The sequence below is a fragment of the Apteryx mantelli genome, chromosome 35 (genome assembly GCF_036417845.1).
Source record: "Apteryx mantelli isolate bAptMan1 chromosome 35, bAptMan1.hap1, whole genome shotgun sequence".
Lineage (NCBI taxonomy): Eukaryota > Metazoa > Chordata > Aves > Apterygiformes > Apterygidae > Apteryx > Apteryx mantelli.
The window spans coordinates 459,533-487,498 of record NC_090012.1 but is presented as its reverse complement, the minus strand read 5'-3'; the positions used below and the strand labels follow the sequence as shown (position 1 = coordinate 487,498).

Genomic DNA, 27,966 nt, shown 5'->3' with positions numbered 1-27,966 from the left:
ACTGGGGAGAATGGGAGCACTGGCTGACGTCCCCTGTCCCCAACCCTGGGGGACCGTGACATCCCCCATCCCGGAGGGACCCCGATGTCCCCTGTCCTGTCCCCCATCCCGGCGAGGCCCTGATCCCCAGGGACACGGTGACACGGCACGGCGTTTGGTCCGGTTTAATGGGAGCCACCGGTGCAAACGGCAGCGCAAGGTGACCCGGGGGTGTCGGAGCCCAGAGCCGTCCCTGTCCCCATGCCCAGAGCCATTGCCATGCCCAGAGCTGTTCCCCCTCCCGTGCCCCAAGCCCAGAGCCATCCCTTTCCCGGTGTCCGGAGCCGTCCCCATCCCCATCCCTGTCCCCATGCCTGCAGCCATCCCCAGCCCTGTCCCCATGCCCAAGCCTGGATATCGGTGCCTGGCTCCTGGAGCTTGGAGCCATCTCCACCCCCATCCCCATTCCCATGCCTGTTTTCCATCCGCATCCCTAACCTTGTCCCCATGCCCAAGCCTGGTTCCCGGCTCCTGGAGCCATGCCCATCCCCATCCTTGTCCCCCTGACCATTCCTATGCCCATGCCCATCTTTGTCCCCATGCCCAAGCCTGGTTCCCAGTTCCTGGCTCCTGGAGCCATGCCCATGCTCATGCCCTGCCCATCCTTGTCCCCATGGCCATCCCCATCCTTGTCCCCATGCCCATCCTTGTCCCCATGCCCATCCCCATCCTTGTCCCCATGACCATCCTTGTCCCCATGCCTATCCCCATCCTTGTCCCCATGACCATTCCCATGCTCATGCCCATCCTTGTCCCCATGGCCATCCCCATACTTGTCCCCATGCCCATCCTTGTCCCCATGCCCATGCCCATCCTTGTCCCCATGACCATTCCCATGCCCATGCCCATCCTTGTCCCCATGGCCATCCCCATCCTTGTCCCCATGCCCATGCCCATCCTTGTCCCCATGCCCATGCTGATGCCCAAGCCGATGCCCGGTGCCCGGAGCACGCTGCCCGGAGCCGTGCGGACGCCGGACGCCCGTGGCGGCGGCTCTCAGTACTGGACGCAGGCGAGGGTGACGTCGCCGGCGATCTCCAGCTGGTCGACCTCGCCGGGCGGCAGCCGGTGCGCGTAGTCGAAGACGTGCTGCCTGTTCACCGCCACCCGGTAGCCGTGGCTCAGCGTCCGGATCTCCATCTGCGGCGGGCGGAGAGCCGGAGCAGGCGGCGCTCGGCCGGAGCCCCCGGAGCGCCGCGGCCCCCGCGCCCGCCGCCCGCCTCACCTGGAAGGGCTGCCCGGCGGCGAAGGGCATGGCGGCGGCGTGGCGCTCCTCGGTGCCCCACTGCCCGTGCCGCTGCGTGTTCCGCACCAGCGCCGCCTCCCGCACCCGCGGGTTCACGTGCAGAACCACGTTGCCCGAGACGGTGCTCCGCAGGTTCACGTGGAACCTGCCGCCGCCACCGCGGTCGGGGAGGGGGGGATTCATCCGCGCAACTGTGGGCGCCGGGCACCCGGATCCCCCCCCGCCACCGCTTCCCCCATCCCAGACCCGCCCTGGGCATCCGGAATCCCCTTCCAGCATCCCAGACCCCTTCCAACATTCCAGAACCCTTCCAGCATCTCAGACCCCCCCCCCCTCCAGCCTCCAGGATCCCCCTCCAGCATCCCAGACCCCCTCCAGCATCCCAGATCCCCCTCCAGCATCCCAGACCCCTTCCATCATCCCAGACCCCCTCCAGCATCCAGGATCCCCCTCCAGCATCCAAGATCCCTTCCAACATCCCAGACCCTTTCCAACATCTCAGACCCCCTTCCAGCATCCAGGATCCCCCTCCAGCATCCAAGATCCCTTCCAACATCCCAGACCCCTTCCAACATCTCAGACCCCCTTCCAGTATCCAGGATCCCCCTCTAGCATCCCAGATCCCTTCCAGCATCCAGGATCCCCCTCCAACATCCCAGTCCCCTTCCAGCACCCCAGACCCCCCCCCCCCAAATCCAGGATCCACCTCCAGCATCTCAGACCCCCCCCTCCAGTATCCAGGATCCCCCTCCATCCCCCCAACCCCCCTCCAGCCTCCAACCCCCCCCCAGCCCCCCCCCCCCAGCCGGACCTGTTGGCGCGCGGCGGGACGCTGCCCACGATGGTGATGGGCCGCGGCTGGGCCGAGGGCGTCTTGGGCAGCGCCGCGTGGAAGGGGACGCTCTGCGGGGACACGGCGGGCTCAGCCCCCCCCCGGGGGCCCCGGCGTCCCCCCGGCACCCCCAGCTCCGCCGGTGGTGAAGGAGGCCGGAGTTGGGGGTGCAGGAGGATGAGGATGGAGCCGAAGGCTCCGGGGTGGGGGCGCAGGGCGCCCCGCGCTCACCGGGTTGCTGACGACCACCGGCGTGTCGGGCTGCGAGGAGAGGAGCGCGGGTGTCACCCGGTGTCACCTGCCGCAAGCACCCTGCCACCTCCCCCGGCCAGCCTTGGGGCTGCACACCCACGGGCACCCACGTGCATTTGTGCACCCATATGCATGTGCATACACACATGCACCCACATGCATTTGTGCACATTTGTGCACCCATTTGCAAGTGTGCACCCACGTGCATGTGTGCACCCATGTGCATTTGTGCACCCATGTGCATTTGTGCACCCATTTGCAAGTGTGCACCCATGTGCACCCATGTGCATGTGTGCACCCACGTGCATTTGTGCACCCATGTGCATTTGTGCACCCATATGCACCCACATGCATTTGTGCACCCATTTGCAAGTGCACACCCATGTGCACCGACGCGCATTTGCGCACCCGTGAGCACCCACGTGCACCCACACACATTTGCACACATTTACTCACAGCGGCTCCCTGCAGCAGCTGCGCCTGAGTCTGGGAAATGAACTGCAGGGAGGGAGAAGCCAGTGAGCGCCGGGCAAAGCCTCCCGGAGCCGGTGCCGGAGCCGGAGGCATTTGCACACCCACGGGCACCCGCACGCTCACAGGCACGCGTGGGTGCTGGGAGCTGATGCCAGAGCCAATGCTGGAGGCATTTGCACGCTCACGGGCACCCAGAGACACCGGGAGCTGATGCTGGAGGCATCTGCACGCTCACGAGCACCCGCACACTCATGAGCACCCGCAGGCACCAGGATCCAATGCCAGAGGCATTTGCACACTCATGAGCACCCATGGGCAGCATTTACATGCTCTAGGGCACCCACAGGGCCTGGAGCTGATGCCAGGGGCATTTGCACACTCATGAACATCAGGAGGCAATGCCAGGAGCATTTGCACACTCACGGACACTGGGAGGCAATGTCAGAGGCATTTGCACACTCACGGGCACCCACAGGCACCAGGCACCGATGCCGGAGGCATTTGCACACTCACGGCACCCACAGGCACCGATGCCGGAGGCTTTTGCACGCTCACAGACACCAGGAGGCAATGCCAGAGGCATTTGCACACTCATAGGCACCAATGCTGGAGGCATTTGCACGCTCACGGGTCCCCACTTACCCTGCGGAAGTTGGCACCCAGGAGCTGCGCCGACTGCGCCGACTGCACCAACTGCGCCGACTGCGCCTGCGGAGGGAGCGCAGAGCACGGTGAGCCGCTCGGGCGCTGCGCGGGCGCCGCGGGGGCCCGGGGCCGGCGGCAGGTGCTCACCGGGCCGGTGAAGCTGATGCAGGTGAGGTTGACGTCGCCGGTGACCTCGAGCGTCTGCACCGTTTGCAGCGGCAGCCGGTGCAGGAACTGCAGCTGGTGCTGCCCGTTCACCGAGACCTGCGGGAGCAGCGGCTTGCTGGGGGTCTGGGGGGGTCTGTGCACCCGTTGCTGGGGGTCTGGGGTCTGTGCACCCATTGACGTGGGTCTGGGGGAGTGTGTACCCATTGCTGCAGGTCTGGGGTTCTGTGCACCCTTGGCTGTGGGTCTGGGGGCTCTGTGCCCCCATTGATCTGGGTCTGGGGTCTCTATTTCCATTGCTGTGGGTCTGGGGCTCTGTGCACCCATTGCTGTGGGTCTGTGGGTCTGTGCACCCATTGCTGGGGGTCTGGGGCTCTGTGCACCCATTACTGTGGGTCTGGGGGTCTGTGCACCCATTGCTGGGGGTCTGGGCACCCACTGCTGTGGGTCTGGGGTCTGTGCACCCCTTGCCATGGGTCTGGGGCTCTGTGCACCCTTGGCTGTGGGTCTGGGGTCTGTGCACCCATTGATCTGGGTCTGGGGGGCCTCTATTTCCATTGCCGTGGGTCTGGGGGGGTCTGTGCACCCATAGCTGTGGGTCTGGGGCTCTGTGCACCCATTGCTGCAAGTCTGGGGCTCTGTGCACCCATTGCCGTGGGTCTGGGGGCTCTGTGCACGCATTGCTGGGGCTCTGTGCACCCATTGCTGTGGGTCTGGGGGGTCTGTGCACCCATTGCTGTGGGTCTGGGGTCTGTGCACCCATTGATGTGGGTCTGGGGGTCTCTATTTCCTTTGCTGTGGGTCTGGGGTCTGTGCACCCATTGTTGGGGGTCTGGGGTCTGTGCACCCATTGCTGTGGGTCTGGGGCTCTGTGGCCACATTACTGTGGGTCTGGGGGTCTGTGCACCCACTGCTGCAGGTCTGGGGCTCTGTGCACCCATTGCCGTGGGTCTGGGGTCTGTGCACCCATAGCTGTGGGTCTGGGGGGGGTCTGTGCACCCATGGCTGTGGGTCTGGGGCTCTGTGCCCCCACTGATCTGGGTCTGGGGTCTCTATTTCCATTGCTGTGGGTCTGGGGCTCTGTGCACCCATTACTGTGGGTCTGGGGCTCTGTGCACCCATTGCTGTGGGTCTGGGGTCTGTGCACCCATAGCTGTGGGTCTGGGGGCTCTGTGCACCCTTGGCTGTGGGTCTGGGGCTCTGTGCACCCATAGCTGTGGGTCTGGGGGCTCTGCGCACCCATGGCTGTGGGTCTGTGCCCCCCCCCCACAGCAGTGTCCCCCCCCCCCGCCCCACCTGGTAGCAGAGCTCCTGGGCGCTGACGATGAGCTCGAAGTAGGCGCCGGGGGCGAGGGGGGGCGCGGCGCGGCGCTGCTCGGCCCCCCAGGCTCCGGCCTGCTGCGCGTTGCACACCAGCACGGGGGCGCCCTCGTCGAAGCGCGGGTTCACGTGCAGCGCCACGTCCCCCCCCGCCGTGCGCAGGTTCACCGCGAACCTGCCGCCGCCGCCGCCACCGTCGGCATCGCCGTGCCCCCGGGGACCCCCCCCCCCCCCCGCCGCCGAGCAGCCCCAGGGAGCCCCCCTGCACCCCAGGGACCCCCTGCGCCCCATTGACTCCCTGCACCCCATTGACTCCCTGCGCCCCATGGACCCCCCCCCCCAAGCACCCCATGGACCCCCCCCGAGCAGCCCCAGGGACCCCCAGCCCCCCATTGACCCCCTGCACCCCATGGACCCCCCTGCACCCCATGGACCCCCTGCACCCCATGGACCCCCCTGCACCCCAGGGACCCCCCTGCACCCCAGGGACCCCCTGCACCCCATTGACCCCCCCCCCGAGCAGCCCCAGGGACCCCCTGCGCCCCATTGACTCCCTGCACCCCATGGACCCCCCTGCACCCCAGGGACCCCCTGCACCCCATGGACCCCCCTGCACCCCAGGGACCCCCCCTGCACCCCATTGACTCCCTGCACCCCATGGACACCCTGCACCCCATGGACCCCCTGCACCCCATGGACACCCTGCACCCCAGGGACCCCCCTGTGCCCCAGGGACCCCCTGCACCCCATGGACACCCTGCACCCCATGGACACCCTGCACCCCAGGGACCCCCCTGTGCCCCATGGACCCCCCCCCCTGCACCCCATGGCCCCCCTGCACCCCATGGCCCCCCAGCAGCCCCATTGACCCCCTGCGCCCCATGGACCCTCTGCACCCCATGGAGAGGGGATGGGCACCCCCCGAGCAGCCCCCCAGCCCCCTCATGGACCCGCTGCACCCCATGGACCCCCAGCACCCCATGGAGAGGGGATGGGCACCCCCCAAGCAGCCCCACAGCCCCCCTGAACCCTGTGGAGAGGGAATGGGCACCCCCAAGCAGCCCCACGGCCCCCCAGCCCCCCCATGCACAGGGGCCATTTACCCCTCCGGAGCGCCTGCCCCACACCCACCTCTTCACCCTGTGCAGGACCTGTCCTTGGAGGACGATCATCTTCCCCGGGCACAAGCCCCCGGAGATGTAGCCGGAGAAGGGGATGCTCTGGAAGATCCCGGGGATTTGGGTGCGGCGGCCCTGGGGGGGCACCCCGGGCCCATAGGGCCACCCCAGGCCCCCTGTGGCCACCTTGGTCTTGTGGGTCACCTCGGTCCCGTTGGGTCACCCCGGCCACCCCTGGTCCCACCGGCCACCTCTGAACCTTGTGGCCACCTCTGGCCCCCTATGGCCACCCCTGGCCCCCTATGGCCACAGTTGGCCCCCTATGGCCACCCCTGGCCCATAGGGTCCCACTCAGTCCTACATGGCCACCCCGGCCATGTGTGACCATCCCAGTCCCATTGGGTCACCCCCGGCCCCTTACGGTCACCCCTGTCACCCTATGGCCACCCTTGGTCCCATACAGCCCCTGGCCCTGTATGGCCACCCCCTGCCCCATACGGCCACCCCCAGCCCTGTATGGCCACCTCGTGCCCCATTGGGCCACTTCCAGCTCCATATGCTGCCCCTGTCCCCTTCAACCTCTCTGGCCCCATATGGCCCCTCCAGCCCCATATGATCCCCTTCAGCACTATATGACCCCTCCAGTCCTGTATGGCCCCCTCCAGTCCCATATGATCCCCTTCAGCACTATATGACCCCTCCAGTCCCATATGGCCCCTCCAGCCCCATATGATCCCCTTCAGCACTATATGACCCCTCCAGTCCCGTATGGCCCCTCCATTCCCATATGATCCCCTTCAGCACTATATGACCCCTCCAGTCCCATATGGCCCCTCCAGTGCCATATGATCCCCTTCAGCACTATACGATCCCCCCAGGCCCATATGGCCCCTCCAGTCCCGTATGACCCCTCCAGTCCCGTATGACCCCTCCAGTCCCATATGGCCCCTCCAGTCCCATAGGATCCCCTTCAGCACTATATGACCCCTCCAGTCCCGTATGGCCCCTCCATTCCCATATGATCTCCTTCAGCACTATACGATCCCCCCAGTCCCGTATGGCCCCTCCATTCCCATATGATCTCCTTCAGCACTATACGATCCCCCCAGTCCTGTATGGCCCCTCCAGTCCCATATGATCCCCTTCAGCACTATACGATCCCCCCAGTCCCATATGGCCCCTCCAGTGCCATAGGATCCCCTTCAGCACTATATGACCCCTCCAGTCCCGTATGGCCCCTCCATTCCCATATGATCTCCTTCAGCACTATACGATCCCCCCAGTCCCATATGGCCCCTCCAGTCCCATATGATCCCCTTCAGCACTATATGACCCCCCCCAGCCCCATATGGCCCCCCAGCCCCCTACGGCGCCGGCAGCTGGGCCCTGCTCACTGGGTTGAGGATGGGCGCCTGGAAAGCCATGGTGGCCGCGTGTCCCTGCCCTCGGTGGCGCCGCGGCCGCTCCGGCTGCTTCACTTTCGTTTCCTGCAGGGCAGCTCCAGCTCCAGCTCCGGCTCCGGCTGCGCCGCCCTTAACCCCTGCGGCTCTGCTGGGCCCCGCACGCTCGGTGCGTCCAGGAGCTGTTGGGGACTGGTGCCCTCGGGGGGCCTGGGCAGCCTCCCCCCCCCCCCCCCGGCATGGGCATCCCCTGCCCATCACCCTGGCCTCAGGCCTGCGCCCCCCGGGGCAGAGCCGTGCATGGGAGCGCATCGATTTGGCAATCGGAGCGTATCGGTTTAACGATCGGAGCATATCAATTTGCCGATCGGAGCGTATCGATTTATCAGTTGGAGCGCATCAATTTATCAATCGGAATGTATTGATTTGGCGATCGGAAAGCATCGATTTGCCAATCGGCGCCTATCGATTTATCCATCAGAGTGTATCGATTTGCCGATTGGAGCGTATCGATTTATCGATCGGAGCACATCGATTTGCCGATTGGCACGTATCGATTTGCCGATCGGAGCGTGGGGCCCGGCTCAAGGAGCGCCGCAGGCCGCCAGCGCCCCGTGTCGGGGTTCCCGGCCCCAGCGCATCCGGCCCAGGCACAGCGACGGAGGGACGTTTCTCTCCCACTGTGGGAGGAAGCGCTGGCGGCGCTGGGGGCTCCGCGCACCCGTGTTGCACAGGCTGCGGGTCTCGCACGTGCACGTTGCACGGGCTGCAGGTTTTGCACGTGTTGCATGGGCTGCAGGTCTCGAACACGCACGTTGCACGGGCTGCAGGTCTTGCACGTGCACGTTGCACGGGCTGCAGGTCTTGCACGTGTTGCACACACTGCAGGTCTCGAACACGCACGTTGCACGGGCTGCAGGTCTTGCACGTGCACGTTGCACGGGCTGCAGGTCTTGCACGTGTTGCACAGGCTGCGGGTCTTGCACGTGCACGTTGCACGGGCTGCAGGTCTTGCACGTGTTGCACAGGCTGCGGGTCTTGCACGTGCACGTTGCACAGGCTGCAGGTCTTGCATGTGTTGCACAGGCTGCGGGTCTTGCACGTGCACGTTGCACGGGCTGCAGGTCTTGCACGTGTTGCACAGGCTGCGGGTCTTGCACGTGCACGTTGCACGGGCTGCAGGTCCCGCACATGCGTGTCGCACGGGCTGCGGGTCTCGTGCACGTTGCGTGTGCCGGGGAGCTTTGCACACGTGGGCTGCACGGGCTGCGGGTCGCGCACATCCTCCAAGTGTCCTCTGGGTCCCTGCATCCTCTGGGTCCCTTGCAACCCCGTGTCCCCTGTGTTTCCAGTGTCCTCTGCACATCTCTTGTCCCTTGCATCCCCCACGTCCCCTTTGTCCCCTGCATCCGTCGTGTCCCCATGTCCCCTCCATCCCCTGCATCCCCGCGTCCCCCTGCACCCCAACACCTCCGAGCAGGCGGCCAGCACCCTTCGCTCCCGCCGGGCACTCGCGGGGCCGGTGCCGCATCCGTTCCCGCTCCGCCACCCCGCGTCTGGCTGGTCGCCCTCATCCCCATCCCGCCGCGCAGCGGCGGCGGCACGTGCCGAGCAGCCCCGAGGCCGAGCGCCGCCGGAGCCGCCCGGGACATTGCTGCCGCCTGACTCAGGCGCGGGGAGGAGACGATGCCGATGCCGACCGGGATGTGCAGCAACGCGGCTCCCACTGGCACAGCCAGAATTTCTGCCTAATCCGCACTTAATTATTTCCTTTCGAGCCCGGGCTGGTTGGTTGGTTGTTGTTTTTTTTTTCTCCCTTCCCCGGCACGTTTGTCATCGGAGCCCAGAGGGAAACAGGCCAGGCGTGGTCCGAACCCGCCGGAGCCACCGGCCTCGGCCCCCTTATAAATCCGGCGAGTGCCGGCAAGGAGGCGATGGATAAATGTGGCCGGAGGTAGCCGGGAGCGTGGCGAGCCCGGGATGCAGCCGGAGGCAGAGCAGGCTCCGATGGCGCTGGCTCAGGTAGGACGGGGACAGGGACGGGACGTGGCTCCGTGCCCTGCTCCGGGGTGCGGGGTGGCCCCGGGAATGGGGTTTGGAGGGGCTGCGTTTGGGGTGGGGATGGAGGGGGACAGGGAGAGGTGGCACCTGGATGGCCACCAGTGTCCCCAGGACAGTCTGGCTGGTGTCACCCAGGACAGACAAGCCCAAGGCCACCAATGTCCCTAGGACAGCCTGGCCCACGGCCACCAGTGTCCCCAGGACACCCTGGCCAGTGTCCCCTGTACAGGTTGGCCCATGGCCACCAGTGTCCCTAGTATGGCCTGGCCTGGTGTCCCCTAGTCCAGCCGGTCCCATGGCCACCAATGACCGCAGGACACCCTGGCCAATGTCCCTCAGTCCAGCTAGTCCCATGGCCACCAGTGTCCCCAGGACACCCTGGCTCCACGTCCCCCAGTCCAACCAGTCCCATGGTCACCAGCATCCCCAGGACAGCCTGGCCAGTGTCACCCAGTCCGGCCAGACCCATGATCACAAGTGTCCCCAGGACACCCTGGCTGGTGTCCCCCAGTCCAGCCAGTCCCATGGCCACCAATGACCCTAGGACAGCCCGGCCAGTGACCCCCCAGTTTGGCCAGTCCCGTGGCCAACAGTGTCCCCAGTCCAACCTGCCCCACGGCCACCAGTGCAGTCTGGTGCAGTGTCCCCATTTCAGGCTGCCCCGTGTCCCCAGTGTCCCCAGTACCAGCCCCTCTCCAGTCTGCCCCAGTCCATCCCAGTCTGCCCCCCTCGCCCTCCCGTGTCCCCGTGTCGCCGGCCAAGGGGACACGTGCGGGTGGCGCCGGGGGACCAAGCGCGGCTCCGCGGCCTGGTGACGCCGGGCTCCCCGTGCCGGCAGGGCTCCCACTGCTGCTCCCACTGCGCCGCCGGCCCTGAGATGCCGCCGGGCTGCGGCGAGGAGAACGTGGCCTGCCTGGGCTGCGGCGAGGAGCGCCGGGGCTGCGGGCGCCCGCCGCCCGCCGGGGACTGCGCCTTCGTGGAGGTCGAGCCCGGGGAGCACCGAGGTACGGCCGCCGGCGGCCACCAGCCGCTGCTGTCCCCATCCTGCCCTGTCCTGTCCTCTCCCTCCTATCCCATCCCATCCCATCCCATCCCTGCCATCTGATCACATCTCATCACATCCCACCCCATTGCGTCCCATCCCATTGCATCCCATCCCATCTTGTCCCATCCCATCCCATCCCTGCCATCTGATCCCATCCCATCGTGTCCCTTCCCTCCTATCCCGTCATGTCCCAACCCATCCTGTCCAATCCCATCCCATCCTGTCCGATCCCTCCTATCCCATCTCTCCCATCTGATCCCATCCCATTCCTCCTATTCCACCCCCATCCTATGCCATCCCTGCCATCTGATCCCATCCTGTCACGTCCCATCACTCCTATCCCATCATGTCCCATCCCATCTCATCTCTCCCATCTGATCCCATCCCATCCTGTCCAATTTCTCCCATCCTATCTCTCCCATCTGATCCCATCACACACCATCTCCCCTATCTGATCCCATCCTGTCCCATCCCCTCTCTCCCATGACTCCTATCCCATCTCATGCCTCCCATCCCATGCCTCCTACCCCATCCCACCCCACCCCATCCTTCCCGTCCCTCCCATCTGATCCCATCCCTCCCATCCCATTTCAACCCTCCCAAATGATCCCATTCCATCCTTCCCATATGATCCCATCCCATCCCATCTTTTCCATCTGATTCCATTCCCATCCTTCCTATCCCATCCCATCTCTCCTGTCCCATCTCTCCTGTCCCATCTCTCCTGTCCCATCCTTCCCACCCCACCCCATATACATGGTCGCAGCAGCCCAAAATCTACCTAAGCAGCCTCAAAACGTTGGTGTTTTGCCCCAAAGCCCCCAGGCTCCGGAGCAGAGTCCCACCGGAGACCTGAGCCGGGACCAGAGTCGTGATCCAAGTATCCGGCTGGCCTGTGACTTAAATCACCAGTCTCCAAACACTGATCTTGGGTTTTTTGGGTTTTTTTTTTGGCACGTGCGTGCGCGTCGCACTAAATGGGGCGATTTACGTTTTTTCAGGAGAGAAACGGGTCGCGAGGCGACGGCTGCTTTTTCAGGCTGCAGAAGCAAAGCGCCGCCCCGGCCCCGCGCGGGGTCCAAAGGCCGCCACCCGCCGCCCGGGATTTTGGGCGAGAGCGGGGACGACTGCCAACCTTTGCTCAGCCCCGGCCTTAATTATCCCCCGGCGTTAATTGCAGCCCAGGCCAATCGGGCGGTCGGGGAGCTGGGCCAAGTTCCCCATCGCCGCCGCCAACGGCTGCGCGCTGGTATCTCCCCCCCCCCCCCCCCCCCCCCGCCCAGCGGGTTTGCACCGAATCCCGGACGTTCCGCCCCAAAACCGCCTCCCCCCCCCCGTGCAGCACCCGTGGGTGCAGGGCGGCGATAGCGGCTGCCGCGGGGACAAAGGTGCTTGGCGCGGGGCCAGCGTCACGCGAAGGTGGTGGCCCTGCCCCGGCCGCCGTGCCAGGTGCCGGCGGAGCAGGTTGGATTCTCCGCTGTCTACTCGCGGGGTTGTGCCGGCCGCCCGCTTTCGTTCCCACGTGCTTCCTAAGCCGATTCCTTCTGCAGGGAGCAAAAGGACGTGTCCGTCCCCGTCCCCCCAAAACCCTGGTTGGGGCGGCTGCACGAAAATGGTGCAACGGCCCTAAAATGTGCCCCCGTCCCGGGCGTGAAGCCGAGCGATGAGGGGTTGAGGAGCGACGAGGGTCTGAACGTGCAAAGTGGGCTCAGCTCCCCGGGGTCTCCTGGGTCCCCCACGGGCGGTGGGGGTGGGAACGGCTCCGGGGGTGCACGGGGGTGGGGGGGGGGGTCACCCCGCACCCCGCTTCTCCCCCCGCTGCCGACCGGCGCCTCGTCTTCCCCAGAGCTGCTGACGGAGGATGACATTTACTGCCGGTGCCTCTCCAAGACGTTGTGCCACACGTCCACCCCCGTCACCGTGGGCTTCTACGCGCCCTGCGGCCGGCGCCTCTACTCGCTGCTCGACAAGGTCACGGGTAGGCGCGGGGCGGCAGGAGGCAGCACGTTCGCTTCCCGGATTTGGGGGCCCTCTGGCACCACGTCCAGCCCATTTGCTCCCCAACATCTGGGGTCCCTCTTGCACCACGTCCAGCTCATTTGCTCCCCAGCATTTGAGGTCCCTCTTGCACCACGTCCGGCCCATTTGCTCCCCAACATCTGAGGTCCTTCTTGCACCACGTCCAGCCCATTTGCTCCCCAACATCTGGGGTCCCTCTTGCACCACGTCCAGCTCATTTGCTCCCCAACATTTGAGGTCCCTCTTGCACCACGTCCGGCCCATTTGCTCCCCAACATCTGAGGTCCTTCTTGCACCACATCCAGCCCATTTGCTCCCCAACATCTGAGGTCCTTCTTGCACCATATCCAGCCCATTTGCTCCCCAACATCTGGGGTCCTTCTTGCACCACATCCAGCCCATTTGCTCCCCAACATCTGAGGTCCTTCTTGCACCATGTCCAGCCCATTTGCTCCCCAACATCTGGGGTCCTTCTTGCACCATGTCCAGCCCATTTGCTCCCCAACATCTGAGGTCCTTCTTGCACCACATCCAGCCCATTTGCTCCCCAACATCTGAGGTCCTTCTTGCACCACGTCCGGCCCATTTGCTCCCCAACATCTGAGGTCCTTCTTGCACCACATCCAGCCCATCTGCCCCAACATTTGAGGTCCCTCTTGCACCAGCATCCAGCCCATTTGCTCCCCAGGGTTTGGGGTGACATTGCCCGCGGGGTCCCTCTTGAAGACCCACCAGGAGACGATGCCGTGGGACGGAGGTGACTCGCAGCCACGCTCTCTCTCTTTCCCCAGGCTTCATGCAAGAGGAGATGGCGCGGCGCGAGGAAGCTGAGCTGCGGAAGAGCCACCAGAAGTCGCGCAGCCTCGAGGGCTGGGGGCTGCTGCAGGCCCTGTGGTACCTGGCTTTCTACAAGCCGGTGATCACCGAAGTCCACCTGCGGAGGAAAAACATCGAGTTCATCTTCATCCGCTTCAGCGCCTGGCAGTACGCGGGCTGCGACAAGCTCTGGGCCGGGCTGGTGACCACCCTCTGCGGCAGCATCCGCCACCACTTCGGGGCTCTGCCGCTCAGCATCTACCACGTCATGGGCAGCCGGCCCCGCTTCGCCTCCGGCTTCAGCCAGCAGGAGTGGATCCTCAAGAAGAACACGTGCCTCAAGCTCTGGGGGCTGCTCTTCGTGCTGAGCGTGGGCATCAGTGTGCTCTTGGTGGCCCTGCTGGTGCCCAGCGTCAAGGACAACCACGCGCTGAAGGTGATCGGCAGCACCGTCGCCTCACTGTCGGGCTCCGGCTTGGTGCTGGGCGCCGTCTCCATCGTCAAGAACCTGCTCATCAGCGAGAAGAAGAAGATCGAGCGGCTGACCAACAGCGAGAAGTTCACCAGCCAGCTGGGCTTCATGAGCAAGGTGCGCAACGAGATCGAGGTGCTCATCGACTTCCTGGCCTTCATGGAGATCTTCGAGCGGCGGCGGCTCCGCGTCGTGCTGGAGATCACCAGCTTGGACATCTGCTACCCGGAGAAAGTGGCTGGGGTGCTCAACGCCATGAACACGTTGCTCTCGGACGCCAACAGCCCCTTCATCTTCATCCTGGTGGTGGACCCCAGCGTGATCGTGCCGTGTCTGGAGCAGACGAGCTGCATGAAGGGCCTGGCCGACAACGGCTACCTCTACCTCAACCGCACGGTGACGTTGCCCTTCTCCATCCCGGAGATGGGCTTGAGGTCCAAGCTGCAGTGCCTGGAGGACGCGGTGCAGACGCGCGAGGACCTCATGTACCGCATCATCACCAGGAACGTGGAGAGGAACCTGCGCCGGAGCCGGGCCAAGGGCCGGGGCGAGCCGGCGGCGGCGGCGGCGGTGGCGGCGCCGCGGGAGCGCAGCCGCCACGAGTTGGACGCCGAGGCCGTGCGCTACATCCACGACGCCTTCCGCTGCCTGCACGACGACTCCGACCGCCTCTACCGCTACGTCCCCTCCAGCAGCGTCCAGGTGCGCCGCATCGTCAACACCATCCCCGTCACACTGCGGCTGATGCTGCACCACGGCGGGCCGCGGCGGGACCTCTCGCCCCGCGCCGCCGCCGCCTGGGTGGTGTTGGCCAACCAGTGGCCGTGTCGCTTGAGCTGGGCCCTGCAGTGCCTGGAGGACGCCGGGCAGCGGAGCCGGTCGCCGGCAACCCTGGGTTCCCGTAGCTTGTGGAGCATCTTCCAGGAGCACCTGGAGGAGCTGTGCGGCGTCCGCGAGGCCCTGCGCAACGTGCTGTGCCTGGACGGGGACCCCGAGCTCTTCGAGGCCTTCCTGGCCCGCGACTTCCCGTTCAGCGCCGCCGAGGCCGGCCACCTCCTCAAGTTCACCGTCAACCTGGACCACTCCATCCGGTGCAAGATGGGGCTCCTCCGCGGCCTCCAGCGGCTCGCCCGGGCCAACGCCGCCACCGTCTCCAGGAGCGTGCAGTGTCCGCCGCCCCCGGAGTGACGCCGGGCCCCCCCCCACCCCCCCCCTCGTGCCGGGGAATGGAAAATTAAAAATTAAATTAAAAAAACCCCCCAAAAACAACAAAAACGGGGAGAAATGCTTGAAACCGGGCAGTCCGAGCCGGTGCGCCCCGGCGGCTCCAGCAGCTCCGGCGCTCCTCCGTCCGGGGGGGGCTGTCGCCTCCCTGAGGCGGATGCGGCGTTTTGCGGGTTTCGCCCCCAAAACAGGGTTTTGACGCCGCAGGACCCAGCTCCGCTCGGGGGGGGGGGGATTGCAGAGGAGGGCGACGGCGCCCGAGGAAGACTCCTGCGTGGAGCCTTCAGCCTTGGCAGCAGCGCTTCCGGCTCCCGCGGGGACTGGGAAGGACTTGGGAGAGACTGGGGGGACTGGGAGAGACTGGAGGAGGCAAGAGGAGAGGTTGGGGGAGACCGGGCCAGGTCAGGGCGTAGTGGGGAGGAACTGGGAGAGACTGGGGGGAACTGGGGAGACTGGGAGAGACTGGGCCAGGCTGGGGGGAACTGGGAGAGACTGGGAGCAGGGAAGGCCAGGGCGGCCGAAGCGACTCTCTGGGTTTTGTCCCCAATAAAGAGCATCCCGGGACCGTGCGGACCCCCCTGGGACCCCCCCAGTGACCCCCGGGATCCCCCCACCCCCCCGGCCAAGGACCCCCGTGTGCCCGAATCCCCTCCGAATTGCTGCAAAACACCCCAAACTGGGAGCCGACCGGGGCCCCCCCCCGCGTTCCCCTTCCGAAAGAGGGTCAGAAAGGAGGTGGTCAGGCGCGGGGGGGAAATTAGGAAACCCTTTATTTCAACCGAGAGTATTACAAGAAACCCAGAAAGGCGGGAAAACACACGTCGGAATTCTGCAGGCGTCGAGCAAGCGGGTCACGGCCCCGCACGAGCCTCCTACCGAACAGGAACGAAAATATATTAACTCTGAACACCCCCGCGCTGGGCTACGGGAGACGTCGACATTCAGCGGAAGGCGGGTTAACGCGGCCGTTCCCGGCTTTCGGCATCCGGAGAGAGCGGCCGCGGGGCGATCCGGCGCCTCCTTCCCAAAAATTTCGGGGAAAAAGCCGAGACGAGCTCTGAGCTCGGTGAATAAAAACACAAACGGCTCCCCGCTTCCAAAAAACCTCCGTTTAAAGCCGTGCATCTCCTGGAAAAGCAGCGGTTTTATCACCTTTATGAGGCGGGAAGCTCCCGGGAATGCTGATTGCAGGGAAGAGCCGGAGATTTTTTTTCCTCCCCCCACCCCGTTCAGGGCACAGCCACGCATTTCTTTGGTAAAACGGCCCAATTCGCCGCTGGGTCGCGGGAGATGCCGGCGGGAAGCACAGCCTCGGCCGGCGCCGGGCAGGGCCGGACCCGCTGCCCCGAAATTCGGGAGCTCCCACGTTACCGACATCCCGGCGGCAGCAGGAAGGAGGGAGCAAAGGCAGCGCCAGCGAGAGCAGCTCGGCAGCAGCCGCCGGGGCCAAAGAGACCTAAGAGAAGCCAAAAATCCAGGCGCCGGGAAAGACTCGACTCCGGCGCAAAAGCGGCAAAACGTTGCGAGTCACCGGCGCCGATCGATGCCGTTTCCGAGACCGAACGCTGCCGCCGGCTGCCCGCGGGCATCGCCCCAAGGAGCCCGGCTCGGGGCCGAGCGGTTCGGTGCTCCACAAATCCTCGGTGCCTTGAAAGACGATGCGGAAACCCGGAGCTCGAGCAATTCCCGGCCCGCGGCACGGAGGCAGCAGGGATTTGGGGGCAGCTTCACCTATTGCCGCAGCTCTGTTAAAGCCTCGCGCCGCCCTCCCTGCCCCGGGGAGGGGGAAAAGCAAAAAAAAAAAGGTGACATTCGTAGGTACCAAAAAGACGGGAAGAGTCGGTGACGAACGCGGGTTTCATTTAATAGAAAACGGTGTTAACAAAAAAAAAAAAAAAGAAAAAGAAAAGAAAAACACGACGGAAAGCAAGGACGAACGTTAGCGAATAAATCACCCTCCTTTGTATGTAGTGTTAATGCAGCAAATTCCTAATTGTGATTCAGTTTCAGTGCATGAAGAGCGAAACGCGCGTCTCTCCAGCCTTGATCCCACGCAGCCAAGTGCCCTCAGCTCCCTGATAGATTTATTGCACTTAAGAAAAAAAAAATAAAAATAAAAAGGAACAAAAAAAGAAATAAAGGAAAAAAGCGTAAAGTCCTGCCCGACAGCCCCCTCGCGGCTGCGTCTCCGGCCAGTTCATACAATTCGTTAAGTTACAGGTTAGTACCATCAGCTCCCGCGGCGGCGGGCAGGCTCCTCGCCGGCGGGATGCTGTCAGCATCGCCGGCCCCGCGCCGGCCCGGCTCCTCCGCGGGCGATTCGGAGAGGTCCCTCCCTGAGAAAAGCGAACACCTTCTCCCGCGGCGCCGGGCGGAAAAGCGAGGCGGCTCCGGCGCGGCCGCTTCCGGCGGCTTTCGTTGCAAGCCGGAAAACCTCACCCAAACCTTTGGTAAAAGGGGCAAACGTCTCCAGAGCAAGACTTGCGTTTTTCTTTGCACTGATTCCAAAGGTCAGAGCAGCTCAGCGAAAGCTACTTCGAGTCCCTAGAAATAAAACCCTGGTTTTACGTTAGTGCTGCGTGTTCCCCAGCCAAACGCCTCCGAGCGGAAACCCGGAACAGAGGAAGAAGGGCAGAAATGGGAAGGAGACGCTCCTGCATCGCAGCAGCATCCGGCCGCTCCGAGCTGGCCCCTGCTTCCTATCGGATTCCTGGCTTGGTCCCCAAAAGGGGGGGAAAACCCAAGGTTTTGTCGACACAGCGGACGCTGTGCCGACGCGGCCAGCGCTTTGGGCCGGGGGAAGGAGCCGCCTCGCTCCGCGGTGATCCCTCTCCGGAGGGTTTGCCGGGGGAAGGCTCTTTCAAGGGTGCTTTTTTTTTTTTTCTTTTTTTTTTTCTTTTTTTTTTTTTTTTGGCAGAGTTTTGCAAACCAAGAGCGGAAGTTCAGAAAAGGTTGCAGGTTAGACTAAAAGTAATTAATTCTACATCGTCCTGTAAGTCAAATCCCCACCCGGTAACTTTGCAGCTCATGATAAATATATACCAAAAAAAGGGACTTTAAAATAAATAACCATTGCGGCTGCAAACACAGCCTGTCCTGGATAATCTTGTTTAGTGATATAAGTTCCTCAACAGGTGACTACAGCTTGTCCGTGCCTCCCTCTCCCCTGCAGGGAACAGAGTCGTGTGCAACCATTCTGCTAGCGAGCTTTTGTCCCGAAACGCGGCTCGTGCAAAGCATCCCTCGGAAACCCGGGGCACTTCGTAGTGTGCGGCAGCGGAGCTGAGCCCGGAGGCGCTGGTTTTCCATCTCCCATGCGGATCGAGGAGAGCCATCGCGTGCATTCGCCCCGTCTCCAGGGCGCGGTATCATCTCCTTACAAATTAGGCGGTAACAAGTGGTAATTCCAGAGAAATACAGAAAAGAAAACACAACTGGATCAGCTAGTGTCTAGAGAAGGGCAGAAATATCTCAAAAGGGAGGGAAGTCTCCGTTTCGGTAAAATTTCTCTGGTCTCCTTCCCTTCCTCCATCGCCCTGGGAATATCAGAGTCCTTCCTGGTAGGGAAGGCGAGTCGGGAACGCGGGGAAGAGTTTAGGGCAGGAAATAGACTGTTCTGGAAAAAAAAGTAACCTTTGTACTGGAGACCAAGGTTTGTTTCTTAATCGGGTGGAGTGGGAACAGACTAATGCTACGCCGGCGCTTCCCCGAGAGCCTCCCGTCGATGCAGAGCGACGCCGAGGACCTGCAGGAGACACAAAGGCGAAAGCCCCGATAAAACCTCTCCGCTCTCCCACCGACGCGGGAGAGGGAACGCTGCTCCGAGCGAAAGGAAAGCCCGGACCGAAGCCTGCTGCTCCAACGCGTCGTTAGTCAGGGTAACGAAGGCAAACCTCCGTTCATGCCTCTCTCCCCCCGGCACACGACAAGTGACTGCAGTTACCCAGGCGTTATTTAAAGGCCTGTCGCTCCCGAAACATTTAAAGATGAGCGCGTTCAAGTGCTTTTCAGTCCCGCGAGCTCGGCATACGTCAGGTGCGGTCGCCTAAAATAGCGCCTTATGCCAACAGCTCGGCTTGCCGGAGCCTAAGATTTTACGCTGAAGCCGCAGATGCTGCCCGGATGCTATAAACGCCTCGTTATCCAAACGTGCTGGGAAAGCCTGGAGCACCCTGCAGTAAAATCACATCTGCGCTGCCCTGCCCAGGCTTCAGCCGCCTTTGGGTGAAGCTGCAGCCATTCAGAGGTGCAATAAAACCCGAGCTACCCGGCCTGCGTGGTTGTGTTAGCGCCGTGCCTGAGCTAACAGCCCCTGTTGGGCCTTGCAGCCCCAGGAACGGCTCTAGGAAACTTGTTCTCTTCGGGGTCGAGTCTGTCCCCTTTTAACGGGGTTCATCCCAACCTAAAAACCCTTCTTACCTGCGGTCACAGTGGCTCCTGCCCCGTGTCCTGGCTGGCTTCTAGGAGCAATTCCTCCAGTTCCTTCTCGTTCTTGGAGCAGTTCAGCTCTGAAAGCAGAAGCAAATGGCAACAGTTTGCTTAGTTTTCATCGAAAGCCCCGGAGGGTCGGGGATTCGCGTTCCCCGCAGCCGCTGCGATCGTTTACAGAGACCCCGGAGCTCTCGGACTCGACGCGAAGGTGCCTGCAAAATACGGTCGCTCACTACAGCCCGGGCTGCAAATCAGAGGAAAGGCTCACGCTTTGGAAGAGGCCGCTTCCTGCCAGGAAGACGGGGCGCAGAAAAAATAAACAGGTGGCTAGCGTTCAGAGCGAGCCCGATAAGGGATTGTGTAACGCCTCGGTTCGCGATCGCAGGGAAGGGCCCCGAAAGCCCTGCGGCTCCTTCGGTGCCGCGCTGCCGCAGGCAGGCAGCTCCCTCCTGCTGTAACGAGGGAGGGGAACAGGCAGCATGTTCTGCTAAAACCCTTTGATCTCGACCCAGGGAGCGGAGGCTTGTTTTATCAGACGTGCTCCGAGGCACGAGCTCGCTGCTTCGGGGCTCTCGGCACATCCCAGACCCTGTGGCTGAGATCAGCTTTTTCAGAGAAGAGGAAACGCGTCTCCGGAGTGTGTTTTTTTTTCCCCTCCCTGCCGTGGGAGCACGGGAACATGCCGAGAGGCACAGCCCGGCCTCCGAGGAGGCTGCCTTCTCCTAACGAACGGGCCCAGCCAGCCAGGCCCTCAATCAAGAGCATCCCTGCAGGTATCGTTACGGGAGGCTCTGCGGCTTCTTTAGAAGTTTAATTAAACAGAGAGTGCTCGCGGCCTTCAAAACGTGAACCTTGGAGTACCGCTAAGAGGAGAGAGCTTCGCTTCAGGTTAAAAACTGCCAGAGGAAAAGCCCCCCAGCAACAAATTAGCGCACCTACGGATATCCCACTGCGGGCACCAAGCAGGTGATTTAAAGCCCCGAAAAGAAACCAGCGCAGGGAACGGCCCTGCATCGAGCCAGGGCTCTGCGACGCCGCTTCGCAGGTATTCAGGGAACAACGTACCAGAGCAGGACTCGGAGAAGGTCTCCTCAATCCGGGGTACTGAGCTCTTACCGTGCTCCACAGCACAGCTCCCAATTTTCCCGTCGCCGTCTGTGTCCGGCAGCGCTCGCGCGAAATCTGTCTTCAGCCCGTTGGGGAGTGGAGTGTCATGGATCACATTCTCGCAGGGCGCAGAGCTACTCTGCTCGGGGTCTGAGCTGGCACTCTGCGCTACCGGAGGGTTTTCCGAGTCGGCAGCTAACTCGGAAACTGTCCCGTTTGCCTGTGAGTCCAAGTGTTCAGTTTTTGGGGTCGGAAGCTGGGTTTGGGGCTCAGCTGGTTTCACCGCGGCGCCTTGCACGGTGTCCATGGTCTCCCGCAGGCACGTAGTGTTCTCCGGTGTTCGCTCCGGCAGGCTTTCCACGCGCGTCACCACGAAGATTTTACGGCCTCGACCAGGACTGGAAACGGAAATCCTTCTCTCGTTCCCCTGGGAGGAAGCACAGGTCGGCGAGCCAGCGTGGCTCCCCGAGCTCCCCGCTCCTTTGGGATCGGGCTGCGACTCCTCCGCGACGTGCAAGGGCGGAGGCCTGGCCCTTGTCTTTTCGGAGGAAAGCAGCGGCTGGGGCACGCGAGCGACGTGATCAGAGTCGTTTTGTTTCTGCAACTGGCTGAAGTCCTTTGTCTCTAACCCAGTGTCCGTCTCCTCATCCGTATCCGAATCGGAGTAAGTCACGCCATCCCTGTCGTCGCTCGCGGCCTGCTCCGTGTCCCCGTTCTCCTTGGACTCCAGGGTCTCCTCGACTTCTTCTCCCTCTTCGGGGGTGGATGCTGTGCTGTCGTCTTGGCTGTTCTCCGCAGGTTCCTCTTCCAGAGGCTCCGTCACGGTGATCTCCGGCATGGAAGCCGACTGCTGCAGTTTCTGTTCCTTTTCTTCTTTCTCTTTGGCCAGAATGAAGTTGCGCTTGCAGCCGTTCTGGATTTCCGCCAGCAGAGCCTTCTGGGTTTCAATAAAACTCTTTACCTGCAAAAAAACCCAACCAACCAACCAAAAAAGCCATAAGTAATTTGAAAGACAAGAGCTGAATAAGAACTGCTGCGTTTCAAGACCCCTGATTTCTGAATAATCAGCTCCACAATTAGGTTGCCAGCCAGCCGCAAGCTTTCCAAATACTGGCAGTAAAAAGGACATGTGGAAAAAGCAAAAACTAACTCTTGAACGAGAACTCCCGGGAGCTTCCAAAAAACCCGCTGCTATTTTAACATCCCACCCAACTATTCCCAGCGAGCCTACAGAATTAAAACCAGAGAAACTCGTTCACTTAACTTACACCTTAGGAACCGTGATGTTTCCCAAGTCCGTGACCATGTCAATACCTCAACAGAGCTTTTTTCCCCTCCATCCCTGCAAGAGGTGATCGGTGTTTCCCCAGGAATTTCCTCCCAAAGCCGTCACTGCTCGTGTCTCAGAGGCTGTGGGATCCTCGTCCTCGGAGACGTTGGACATGCGACTGCGCAGGACCCTGAGCAACCTAATTTGGTCCTGCTTTGAGCAGGGGGTTGAGCCAGAGACCTCCAGAAACCCCTTCTGACCTACGTTATTTGCGATACGAACCACGGGGTCACTGGGTGCGTTCGGCACCCAAATCAAGGGCTCATGGGAGGGGAGCAGCCACTATCTTAACGGCTAGCGTTAGCACAAGAACACGGGGAGATAAGCTGGGCAGGAGTTAACTTCGGTTGAAAAGGAGAAAGAAGGGGGAGCGGAATGAAAGTAAATCAGATCCGCAGCTGGTGGAGACAAAAACAAGTTGGTTTTAAGCTGCGGCGTGCGAGGGGAGCGATAGCGCGACGTTGCCTGCCTAGAAACGTCGCCCTTAAGGGCAACCAGCCGAGGCGTTTTCCTGCTGGAGGTCAAAGGAGACCACGTGGAAGAGCCGAGCTCAGCAAGGGCATCCCCTGTGCACCCGAAGCGGCGGACAACTCACAGACTCCTTCTTGGGCTCCCTGTCCAGGTCGAGCCTGAGCAGCGAGTGGTTGACCTTCAGCGCCAGGGAGAGCGCCATGAGGCCGCCCGTCTTGATCTCGTTCTCCCGCAGGTCCAGGCGAAGGAGCCGCGGGCTCTCCGCGATGAACTCCGCTACGGCCACGGCGCCTGCGAGGGGAGAAAGAGCCTCCGTTGAGGAAGCGCGACGACGGCGGAAAAGCAGCGACACCGCTGGTTCCCTGTGCCATTCCCACAAGATGCTTTTCGGGGCGTTTCCAGCAGACCTCAGAAGAAGCATTTTTGAGACGGGACAACATATGCTTAACGTACGTCGGTAGGAGTAACTACCAAACTCCACCTCCCTGGCACGTTCATAAGAACTAAGCTTTTAACTCTGCAGGGTGCAGAGTGCTGGAAACTCCACAGGCACCAATCCTGCTGCAACACCCCATGGAAACAGGTGTCCTTGGACAGGCCAACTGCAGTGTTTTCATGAGTTATGGGCCCTAGAGCCGTTGCAGCACAGCCGGGATATGCCATCCATAAGGAAAACCCACACAGCTGTAGGGTTAAGGGCACTGAGGGGGTGGACCGAGCTACCTTCTGCGTTTCCCAAAGTGGTTTTTTTACTGGTGTGGTGGGGAAAGCCTGAAGCCGAACAGGCTGCCAGGCAAGCCGTGGCAGCAGGGTTCGGGGCCGTGGTCGGCACAGCCGGCCGGTGCTGCTCTCCGAGGAAGCGCCTCCACCCACCTTCGCACGTCAGCTTGGTCGACGCCAAGCCCAGGCGAAGGACCGAGCGGTTCCCGATGAGCCCATTCTTCAGGTTGCGGACGCCTTCGTTCCCGATGGGGTTGTGGCCGAGATTCAAGGTCTCCAGGCTCTGCGTGTGAGGCTGCGGAGAAAAACAGGAAAACGGCAGGAGTCAGAGAGGCAAAGACGCGTCCACCTCAAAGCTGAGTAGGTGGAAGTCGGGGCCTGTTCCTCTGCCCAGCGAGGAGCCAAACCTTTGAGTCAGGGGATGAGTAGAGCAGCGCAGGTGGTGGTGGAGGGACGGCAGGGTAGATACAGGGGAAACATGGAAAAGAAGAAAAAAAAGGCAGAGGAAACATCAGAGCAAAGAGAGAGGGTGAAAACCGATGTAGGCTGAGGACGAGAGGCCACATCTGCTGCTGGAAGGAACGTGCCAACAGGGCCAGGGCGAAGAGTCAAGGGGAGAGAGGCTGCGAGCAGCCTTCGTCTGCCCTCTGCCAGCAAGAGCCCCTTCGTTCCTCGGCTCGCTGCCCTGACGGCACCTCTTCCCCCGGCTCCATTTGATGAAACCCTCCGAGAGGGGGGACGGATTTCTCCTTTTGACGCAACGGATACGCGGCTCGTGCGGCGCCAGCGTGACCGTCCGGCCTTGTCCTACCTCACGGCCCCGGGTCCTCGCTTCGGCTGGACGCGAACCCCCCTGGAAGCCCCCTCAGGCCAGGATCTACTTACCAGCGTCATGCCCAGATAAGCCATGCCGGTGTGAGTCAGCTGGTTATTCCACAAAACCAGAGTGACCAGCCCTTTCCGCTGCTCCTTCAGCCCTTCGCAGATGTAAGCCAAGCCTGTAAAACAACAGCAGGCAGCGTGGATTCATCGCTTTCCAGGTCAGCCCTGCATCGCTCACGCTGCCAGCACAGCCTGATGCCGCCGCAGATATTTACAGGTTTTAACAGCACTTTTCTTGCCGTATCTAATCTGGCCTTTCGCTCGGGCGCTGCCCGCGCCGGCAGTAAGCTTCGTGCGCTCCGCGGGATTAGAAGAGCACGAACGTAGCATTCGTTCTCAGGTTCGCTTCAAACGGCAAAGCAGCTACTGCAAAAGCCACAGCGTCGTTACGTAAAGATCAGACCCCGCAGCCTTGCGGAAGATCCCCTCGCTCTGCTCGAGACATCCAGAAGCGAGAACACCCTTCAAGTCACCTGCATTTCAAAGTGGGGCATAAGCACCAGCGGAGCGGCGCTCCCCCACATCCCCCCAAAAGGTCGTTCGCCCTGGCAGCGGCCCGCAGACATCTCTGAACACCTTCCCTCCAAACCTTCCGAGTTATCCCATTTTGCTAACAAGGCGCTTAACCCTTAGATCCAGGCAAAACGCATTGCTCCTGCGCGTGCAAACACGCAGACATGCAATTAAGTTCTCAGTGTATAACATTAATTAGGGGTAGGCTGGAGCCTTTAAAAAAGAGGATACAAGAAATCCGGCGACACCAGGATGGAGTCAGACGAGCAGGGACACCAGACTCCTTAGGTCAGCAGTGTCCTCTCCTCCTCCTGTCCAAGGGAACGAGGAGAGCTGAGCTCAGCAGCTCAGTCCCTTCCTTCGAATCTCAGCTCCCCAGTGGCCGGGCTGGAGGGAGGATGCAGGGTAACAACAGCTTTTTTGCAACAATTCGCAAATATTTCACATATGTAAGTACGTGTCCCTTTGAGGAACTGTCCCATACGGACTCCCCTTCTTCACAGGACACACGCAGTTGTTCAGCTCTTTGCAAGCGGCTGCTCGAGTTAAACTGATGCCAACCGCTCCAGGAGCGCTCGGCGGGAGTGAACAACTCCAAGCACGAACTGCCCTTGGCGTTGTGCTCCTAAAGACTCAACGCAAGGCTCTTCCGAACCCACAGCGCAACCCCTGCTCCCTAACTAAATTCAGCAGGGAGGTTTGGCTCCTCCTGGGGATGTGCGAGGCTGTGGAAAGACAACCAGGAGGAGGACGGATTCCTGCGGAGCTCTGAACATCTAGAAGCAGCGCGGGATGGAGCTGAGCATGGCGCCGTCTTTACGAAACCCTGCGAAGTGGAGGAACCAGGAGGGCTTGAATTTCCCCTTACCCCATCAAGGAGATGCAACAACCACAGGACAAGGTGGTAAAAGGGACGATCCTCAATCTTTCAAGCACCAAGACAGACTTACTGGTCCAGTTCTGCTTATTTAACACCGGGTTGAGGGCAGGTGCCATTTAAATTGCTGCAAGCACACTTATTTGATAAGCACAAACTCCGGCGTGAATGATACTGCAGAAATCCCACAGCAACGCCTAGCAAGTGACTTTAGACACATATAGCCCAGCGCTGTTCAAAGCAACACCTCGCTATTATTAAGTGCCCAAAGATGCAAGAGAAATGCCAGCTAACCTGGAAGGCAATAAATGCACACATGCACCTTAGGGTGGGACCCATCCGGGAACGTGGGTGTCCACAACAGCGCTGGCTACATCCGACTCAGTCACGCTCGACTGCCTTTATACCCAACGCAAACGTAGTCAGTAGGGTCTGAGCAGAGCGAGCGTCGCTCAGCTGACCGAAGCGAGGCGTTAAGCGGAGGTAATCAGCACCAACTCCTCCGACTGGAGACCCACACACCTAGAATTAGCTGCGACCGAAGGCAGGCTTGGAGTGGGATGGTTTCGCAATTCCTGTTTTGATATTAGATTTGGCCTCCCGTTTGCTTCCGAAGAGTGGGAAGGAGAGAAGAAAAACAAGACCAAAGCTATTTTGAGGAGATGGACGTGCCCAAAAGACCCAATTCGGAGGCACGAAGTGCCTCTACCTCTCTCTGCCTTCACGAACAGTGATGAGACCTGGGCCAGCAAGAGATCCCAGTTTCTCTAAATGAGGTCTAAGTAGCTTAAGTGCCTTTAAGACTCGAGGTTTACCTAGCTCATGTTGCTCAAATCCTTCCAAAATGCTTAAGCTGCTCTACGTACCCCTCTCATTTCAGCTCCGTTTGGGAGCCCCCCTCGCATGGGAGGCCGTGCCGTTGGCCTGCCACCCAGCGCAGTGTCCCGCGAGAGCCGCGCGAGTGCTCCAGCAAGCTGGGTCCCTTCCACCTCCGCCTCGCTCTTCCCAGCCTTAAATCTGGTTCAAAATTGCAGGGAAGCAGTGATCCGCCAGAAGGAGACGGCGCTTACAGGGCAGAGCCCCGACCCTGCGGACGGGACCTTCCCCGTCTATCTGCTGCTCTCATTGCAGGGAAGGGCTATCGGTGCTCTTACGTCTGCATTAATAGCAGTATCAGGTGCTCTCTTTGCACAAGGGACGTGCCACCTCTGCACCTCCCTTCACTTTTATTTTGGTAGCTAGATCGAAGAGGTGACACTGCCTGAGCGGTTCCAACAGTAGCTTGGTGAGAAACAGGTCTTCCTGGATGGAAAAGGAACGAAGATTTTGGTCCCTCTTCAACCCAGGCCGTGACCCAGGAGTTTTGCCTCCTCCAAGAGCGCTTGCACGTAGCTCGATCTCACAAGCGTCTCCAGAGAAGTGGAAAGAACCTGCCTCACCTGAGTCCAGGATATGGTTGTTCCGCAGATCTAATATCTGTATGTAGCAGTTGAATTTCAGCAGGTTGCCGAGCTGAGCGGAGTCCTGCAGCCCGTTCAGCTTGTTATCGGCCAGGTACAGCTCCCGCAGGTTCATGTTCATCTTCAGGGCCGTTGCTGAAAAGCAGCAAACACCACTTCAGCTCAGGCAAAATTACGGAACAAAAGGCCGCAGGGGAGCAGGGCAGCCGTACACAAATGCCCACGATTTCCTGACACGCCGTGTAACTGGAGAAAACACGCTGCTACCTCATTCATTATTGCTGGCCTGTATGTTTATGCAATTACTCATGGATTATTAAAGCCTCTGCACAATGCGAGGGCCCAGGGTGCAGGAGCGGCCCGGCAGCCCTGTTAAAAGCACTCGCGCTCGTCTTACCCCAAAACGATGCCACGCAGCTGCAGACAAAGGCGGAAAAACCCTCAAAACCTCAGAACGTGCCACGGCAGCACGAGCCAAAAATATTTTAAAGGGATCCGGCCAGAGCAGAGGAACGTGCTGGCCCGGGGGCGTTATGGAAGCTCAGGCAGGATTTGGGTTACAGCATGTGGGCGACCGTGCCGTGCCGTACTGCCGCTGCCGGCCGGCTGAAACCCTTCGCAGGATTTCGGGGAGGCGCCAGGCCAGAAGCGGGTAACTGCAGAAGCACTTTGCTAGCGCGAAGAGCCTCGCCGAAGCCCGGGCAAGGCCGGAGACGGCGGCGTTCTCGGATTAACTCGGGCCGCGCACGCGCTCGCGAGCGGCGCCTCTCCCGTTTGCAGCTAGGCCAACCTAATAAACAACGCTCAGCCCCAGAAGCCTTCCCTCGGCCGGCCGCCGGGATCGTCACTGCTATCACAACACTTCCATTAGCTTAATGCCAGCAGTGATTTATCACCAATTCATTTGGCTAACGAGGGAGGCCGCCCAGGGCTGTTTTGCTGCTCCTGCCGAAATCCGGGGAAGGAGCAGCAAACAACCCACCTGCGAGCCCGGCCCTGCTTGGCACAGAGAGATCCGTGCTGCCGCTCTCCGGTGCCCAGAGCCCG

General features: G+C 61.6%; 3 protein-coding genes across 5 annotated transcripts in view; 1 reads left to right on the top strand and 2 right to left on the bottom strand.

The window, feature by feature from the left end:
• Positions 1-310: 310 nt before the first annotated feature.
• LOC106498073 (galectin-4-like) lies at positions 311-7,568 on the bottom strand. Its single transcript, XM_067314469.1, has 10 exons — positions 7,486-7,568; positions 6,105-6,193; positions 4,950-5,148; positions 3,636-3,752; positions 3,486-3,551; positions 2,826-2,867; positions 2,349-2,378; positions 2,097-2,188; positions 1,265-1,430; positions 311-1,179 (listed from the first exon to the last, which is right to left on the bottom strand). The coding sequence occupies exons 1-10, from the start codon at positions 7,513-7,515 to the stop codon at positions 1,036-1,038; spliced, it is 975 nt and encodes a 324-aa protein (XP_067170570.1). The 5' UTR covers positions 7,516-7,568; the 3' UTR covers positions 311-1,035.
• A 2,861-nt stretch (positions 7,569-10,429) lies between these two features.
• On the top strand, positions 10,430-15,092 carry NKPD1 (NTPase KAP family P-loop domain containing 1). Its single transcript, XM_067314404.1, has 3 exons — positions 10,430-10,556; positions 12,444-12,575; positions 13,408-15,092. The coding sequence occupies exons 1-3, from the start codon at positions 10,430-10,432 to the stop codon at positions 15,090-15,092; spliced, it is 1,944 nt and encodes a 647-aa protein (XP_067170505.1).
• A 789-nt stretch (positions 15,093-15,881) lies between these two features.
• The window catches only part of PPP1R37 (protein phosphatase 1 regulatory subunit 37), a 43,510-nt gene continuing 31,425 nt past the window's right edge, over positions 15,882-27,966 (bottom strand). For 2 of the 3 annotated variants that reach the window (XM_067314524.1, XM_067314526.1), the window contains exons 7-13: positions 26,899-27,054; positions 24,073-24,185; positions 23,341-23,482; positions 22,592-22,758; positions 20,625-21,627; positions 19,548-19,636; positions 15,882-18,873 (exon numbers count right to left, since the gene is read on the bottom strand). In XM_067314524.1, coding sequence (XP_067170625.1) covers positions 19,554-19,636; positions 20,625-21,627; positions 22,592-22,758; positions 23,341-23,482; positions 24,073-24,185; positions 26,899-27,054 — 1,664 coding nt within the window. In that variant the 3' untranslated portion in view covers positions 15,882-18,873; positions 19,548-19,553. The remainder of the gene's footprint in view (positions 18,874-19,547; positions 19,637-20,624; positions 21,628-22,591; positions 22,759-23,340; positions 23,483-24,072; positions 24,186-26,898; positions 27,055-27,966) is intronic. The other variant, XM_067314525.1, reaches the window with a different exon arrangement.

What these genes read in the sequence shown, in the direction of transcription:
- LOC106498073 (XM_067314469.1), bottom strand. Translation starts at nt 7,515, where the DNA reads ATGGCTTTCCAGGCGCCCATCCTCAACCCA. An exon ending in TGGGTGCCAACTTCCGCAGG is followed by an intron (nt 2,868 to 3,485) that starts GTAAGTGGGGAC and finishes CCCTCCCTGCAG; the next exon opens with TTCATTTCCCAGACTCAGGC. An exon ending in AGCTGCTGCAGGGAGCCGCT is followed by an intron (nt 2,379 to 2,825) that starts GTGAGTAAATGT and finishes CTCTCCTCGCAG; the next exon opens with CCCGACACGCCGGTGGTCGT.
- NKPD1 (XM_067314404.1), top strand. Translation starts at nt 10,430, where the DNA reads ATGCCGCCGGGCTGCGGCGAGGAGAACGTGGCCTGCCTGGGCTGCGGC. An exon ending in CGAGCCCGGGGAGCACCGAG is followed by an intron (nt 10,557 to 12,443) that starts GTACGGCCGCCG and finishes CGTCTTCCCCAG; the next exon opens with AGCTGCTGACGGAGGATGAC. An exon ending in GCTGCTCGACAAGGTCACGG is followed by an intron (nt 12,576 to 13,407) that starts GTAGGCGCGGGG and finishes CTCTTTCCCCAG; the next exon opens with GCTTCATGCAAGAGGAGATG.